Here is a 4,590-nt window from a genome sequence, read left to right on the forward strand (position 1 = left end):
CACATTATTGGGATTAGTTCAAAATGTGTTTTCGTTATTAAATAACGAAATTATTTCTATTCATTAAGAAATTGATAACGAGAGAGAAGAAAAATAGTGATGAGAATAGGGATGTAGTAAGAGAAGATAAAAAATAAAAATAATAGACAGCGAATGTGAGAGCACGTTATTGAAATTGTAAGGTTTGCTCTTGATAAAATAAGAAAAGCATCAAACGACATTTTATCTTGGCAATTACGTTATTATTAAAATATCACCCAAAACAACGATATAGACTTTAATATTCAACAAATTTTCTTTCTTTACATGTAAAGATACGTAAAATATTAGAATATAAAAGTTTTATATATTAATTTGTGTATAAAATTATTAAATTAGCTAAAAATCATTATTAGCATAAAATCATTTTAAATTAGCTAAAAAATTCACACCGAGTGAATCGAGAACGAGGAAATCATCTAGAATTGTTGTCTACGTTTGATCGAGCAAAAACGTCTTGGAGTGCAAAGGGTTAAACATTGGAAGAGGTTTATTCGCATTACAAGGCGATATTTCTAATCTCTGATTAAGAAAATTGCAGAAGATGTCTCATTTGTTTTCTAACGATGTGACTCAACTCTCGTAATTCTGTGTTCTGTTCTTTGCCCGATTTTACGATTTTCTTATCGTCCTTCCCCCTATTTTCACCATTCGTTTTCTCTCAAGAAATTTAACGCTTTTAATCTCGGAAAATCGGTTTGATAAAGCGGCGAGGTCGGCGCATCTCGAGCGATTTAATAAGGCACGCGTGTGTAAAGTTTTACGCGCGGTATTTTGCCTGCGTGAGAAAAGGACGTTGCATAATGCATTGCGAAGAATGACTGTTGCATAAGCTCGAGGCATGGCAATATGCGGAAGCGGGGCGGACGTTAACACCTGTTTCCATCGAGTTATTAAAGGATTTAAATAATGCAGTGTGCACTGATAGAAACAACGATCGATCATCGGAACAATTCATTTTTATCGCGTCGTAATATCACGAAATGTTGCCGTGAAATTGAATTATATTAGAATTATAATTATAATTTAACAACAACAACAGCCTCGACATTTTTACGTACGTCCATCTTCTCAATATATTGGAGAATTGGAGATTTTTTTTTTAATTCTTCTTTTTCCTTTATTTATCGCAAATTATTCGAATATTAAAAAGGAGAGGATGATCGAAGAGAAAAAGTTTTAAGAAACAACGTTAGAATTGGTTCGAGGAAGGAATGTAAACTGATTTAAATTCAATTTTAATAGTTCGATTTTGCGCGTTTAATTGCGCGTCGAACGTTCACAAAGGGCAACGTTCTCTAGGACTCGTAATTAGCACCGACCGTTCCTCGCTGATCGATATTATCGATTGATATCGTATCCTATGCACAATGCAATTATTGAATATGTTAATTGATTCTAACTGTAATCGATCGGCTCGAAATACGGGAGCTCCGTCTCGTCAACTAATTTTAATTCGTCGAGGATTAGAATTTCGTTGATCAAATGGAAATTTGTTTTATCGTTGAAAATCGTTAATCCTCTTTACATTATTATTCTTCTAGCATTCTTCTGAATTTAATTTTTCTCCAATCGTCTAATAAATTGATTTTCAGGGACCAAAGAACGCGACAAAATATTATATCGCTTGCCAAGCACCAATGGAGTCGACTGTCACCGACTTTTGGAGGATGATATGGGAACAGCAGAGCAAAGTGATTATCATGCTTACCGATCTCGTTGAAAATGGGGTGGAAAAGTGTACGGAGTACATTCCGCCCTCGGAAATCACGGATTGCCGTCGGTTATACGGCGATTTTCAAGTTACTCTGAAGAAGAGGGAAACCAAAGAAAAATATGCCATTTCCACGCTTCATTTGAACGTAAGCGATAACGCACAATAGAAAAAACTTTTTTAGAAAAAGTTATTATATTACTCTGTGACAAAAGTATATATAAAAGTGTTGATATGCCCGAATGATAAAAACATTTATGACACCGACAATTTTATCCAATAATAAAATTAGTTTCAATTTGAAACACGCATTAAATCCACGCATCGCCAATTTCTCTTCGATCCTAACGCTCTTGTTGTAACACTCCTCCCCCCTCTCTCTTCCCTGCTTTAAAACCCAGTTACGCTATAACTCACTTTAACTCACGTTAAATCACTTCTTCGCTCAACTATCCTAACACGATGTAGCCTCATCAACCGGTAGAGCCCAGCCGTCATTATCGCGCAATCGACCATTTAAAGAACCAGTCGCGTCACTGGAACCAAACGCGACCGATAAAAATTTCAATTATAGATAATTATGATCGATGCAACGATGTTAACACGAATTGAATTCGAATTCTTTACACAATTATTTTTCAACGAGTCCAGAATTAAAAAAAGTAGAAAATAATAATAAGTATTCGAATCAAAGATCGAATCTTTGGTGATTCGATTTCGATTTAAATATTAATATAAAATATTGATAACCGATCGAAACGATGATTATTTACAGAATTTGGAGAAGAACACGTTCCGAGAGGTATACCACATTTGGTATTTGTGGCCCGTGAACGGAGTGCAATCGGACGGTGCCGGGTTGATAGCCGTGCTACTCGAGGCGAGGGCACTTCAAAGGGGTGGCCCTGGACCCATTGTAGTCCACTGTAGTCCCGGCACTGGACGCACGGGAACGTTAATAGCTCTTGACCTAGGAATTAGACAATATGAGATTACGAGGACTGTGGACGTGCCAAGGGTCGTTTACACTATCAGACGGGATCGTGCTGGGGCTGTCAAGACGAAAGAACAATACGCTTTCATTTACAAGGTAATTTACTTTTTAACTTGCCCTGCCGTTTCCTTTCGAATCGTTGATTTCATTTATTCGTTTCGATTGGTGCATTGTGCATTGGGTTTGAGAGAATGGAGTCGCGAGAGTGCGTGATTCTGATTTATCGAACGAGCAATAGGAATGGAAGGATTTTTTCTTATTTAAGTTATCTAATCGTTATATACATATATTTGTATCCTTTGTTTTTTTTTTTAAATTATCCAGGAAAAGTGTGAAATATTTATATTTATAAAGATATTGAACGAAAATTTCTCATTTTCTTTTCTTCTTTTTTTTTTTTTCAGGCATTAAATTTATACGCGACCAAACTTGCCGGCGGTGTATTGGAATCTACGTGAACCACTCGAGAAGAAATTACCATTCGTTCGAATCGTAATAGAGATGTAAGTCATGGCAGAGAACTGCTATATCCGTGAACGATAAATATCATTGAAGACGATGGAAAAATCGCGAGATTATAAGAATGAATGAAGTTCCAGTTTTACCTGAACGGGAAGATATGGTAAATTGAACGAAGGAAATTGACTTGTGATACGTGGACCATAGCGAAGATCGTGTTTCGCTTTAGATTTTTGCTTAGTCCTTTCGACGTAAGACGATTTCACCCTAGTAAATTTAAAAAAACACTCTTTACCATCTGTTTGTCTATTCTTCTCGGTTGATAATACAGTATTTTCTTTTTTTTTTAAAGTATCGTCGTTGAATAAAATAAAATTTTTTAAAATTTTTTTGTAAAATAATATTTATCATAATTTATGTAATAGGACAATTTATACAAGTGATATTTATAATTAAGATTTAAAAGAAACGTTTTAAAATTATAAATAATACGAAATTATAATAATAAAATAACATATGAAATAATATGAAACAATAATTCAAATTGAAACAATATAAAATTCTGAAAATATCAATTTATACAATTTTGTACTTTAATAATTATACATATTTATTAATTTATCTGCAAGAATTAGTGGTAAAATATGCTAAAATTAGTAAATCAAGATTCAAGTTCAAATTAAAGTGTCATACGAGCCAAAAATATAAACTGAGCGTTAAATATGTATTTAAAAGAGCAAATATTAAAAAGATTACTTTATTCTAAATATTTAATTGAGAGAGAAAGACAAATAAGATGGTAACATGTTGGATAATGAATAATTGAGAGGCGGGAATTAATTTGTGATATCCGGACCATCCGATATATTCAACTTTGTATTTCTTAGGCCTATTCGATTTCATAAAACTTTTTTTTTATCATAAATTTCGTCTCCTTTTTGTCAATTTTAATATATATATATAAATGAAAGAATAATTAGATGTAGTTGAATATTTAAAAATAAGATCATGAATATGTCAGTCATGTGCGAAAGGATTTATTCTTTTCAACCAAACAAGTATATAGCGACAATGAACATTTTGAACGGGCAAAACGAACCGTGATGCTTTGTAAAAGAAAAAGAGAAACAAAAATGAAAAAAAAGAAACAAAATAGTAACATTCCTTCGAGAATTCACTTACGTGTATTTAGCGTCGTTTTTAATCATGTAAAAAGGAATAATATACAAATAATATGTATTAATTATTAATTTAGAATTACAATTATTTACAAATGTTACATCTCTAAGATTCTAGAAAGATTTCAAGATCGATTTCATCTCTCTTTCTCTTTTCTTCTCCCGAACAATTTATAGATACATATTATACATAATATATATATATA

General features: G+C 32.8%; 1 protein-coding gene across 1 annotated transcript in view; it reads left to right on the forward strand.

The window, feature by feature from the left end:
* Positions 1-3,585, forward strand: part of LOC102680751 (tyrosine-protein phosphatase non-receptor type 7) — a 10,482-nt gene extending 6,897 nt beyond the window's left edge. The window contains exons 6-8 of the mRNA XM_006614201.2: positions 1,635-1,901; positions 2,529-2,843; positions 3,152-3,585. Of these exons, the coding sequence (XP_006614264.1) occupies positions 1,635-1,901; positions 2,529-2,843; positions 3,152-3,205 (636 nt within the window). The 3' untranslated portion in view covers positions 3,206-3,585. The remainder of the gene's footprint in view (positions 1-1,634; positions 1,902-2,528; positions 2,844-3,151) is intronic.
* Positions 3,586-4,590: the final 1,005 nt, after the last annotated feature.

This window comes from Apis dorsata, unplaced genomic scaffold (assembly GCF_000469605.1).
Source record: "Apis dorsata unplaced genomic scaffold, Apis dorsata 1.3 scaffold_172, whole genome shotgun sequence".
In the NCBI taxonomy this organism is placed as follows: Eukaryota; Metazoa; Arthropoda; class Insecta; order Hymenoptera; family Apidae; genus Apis; species Apis dorsata.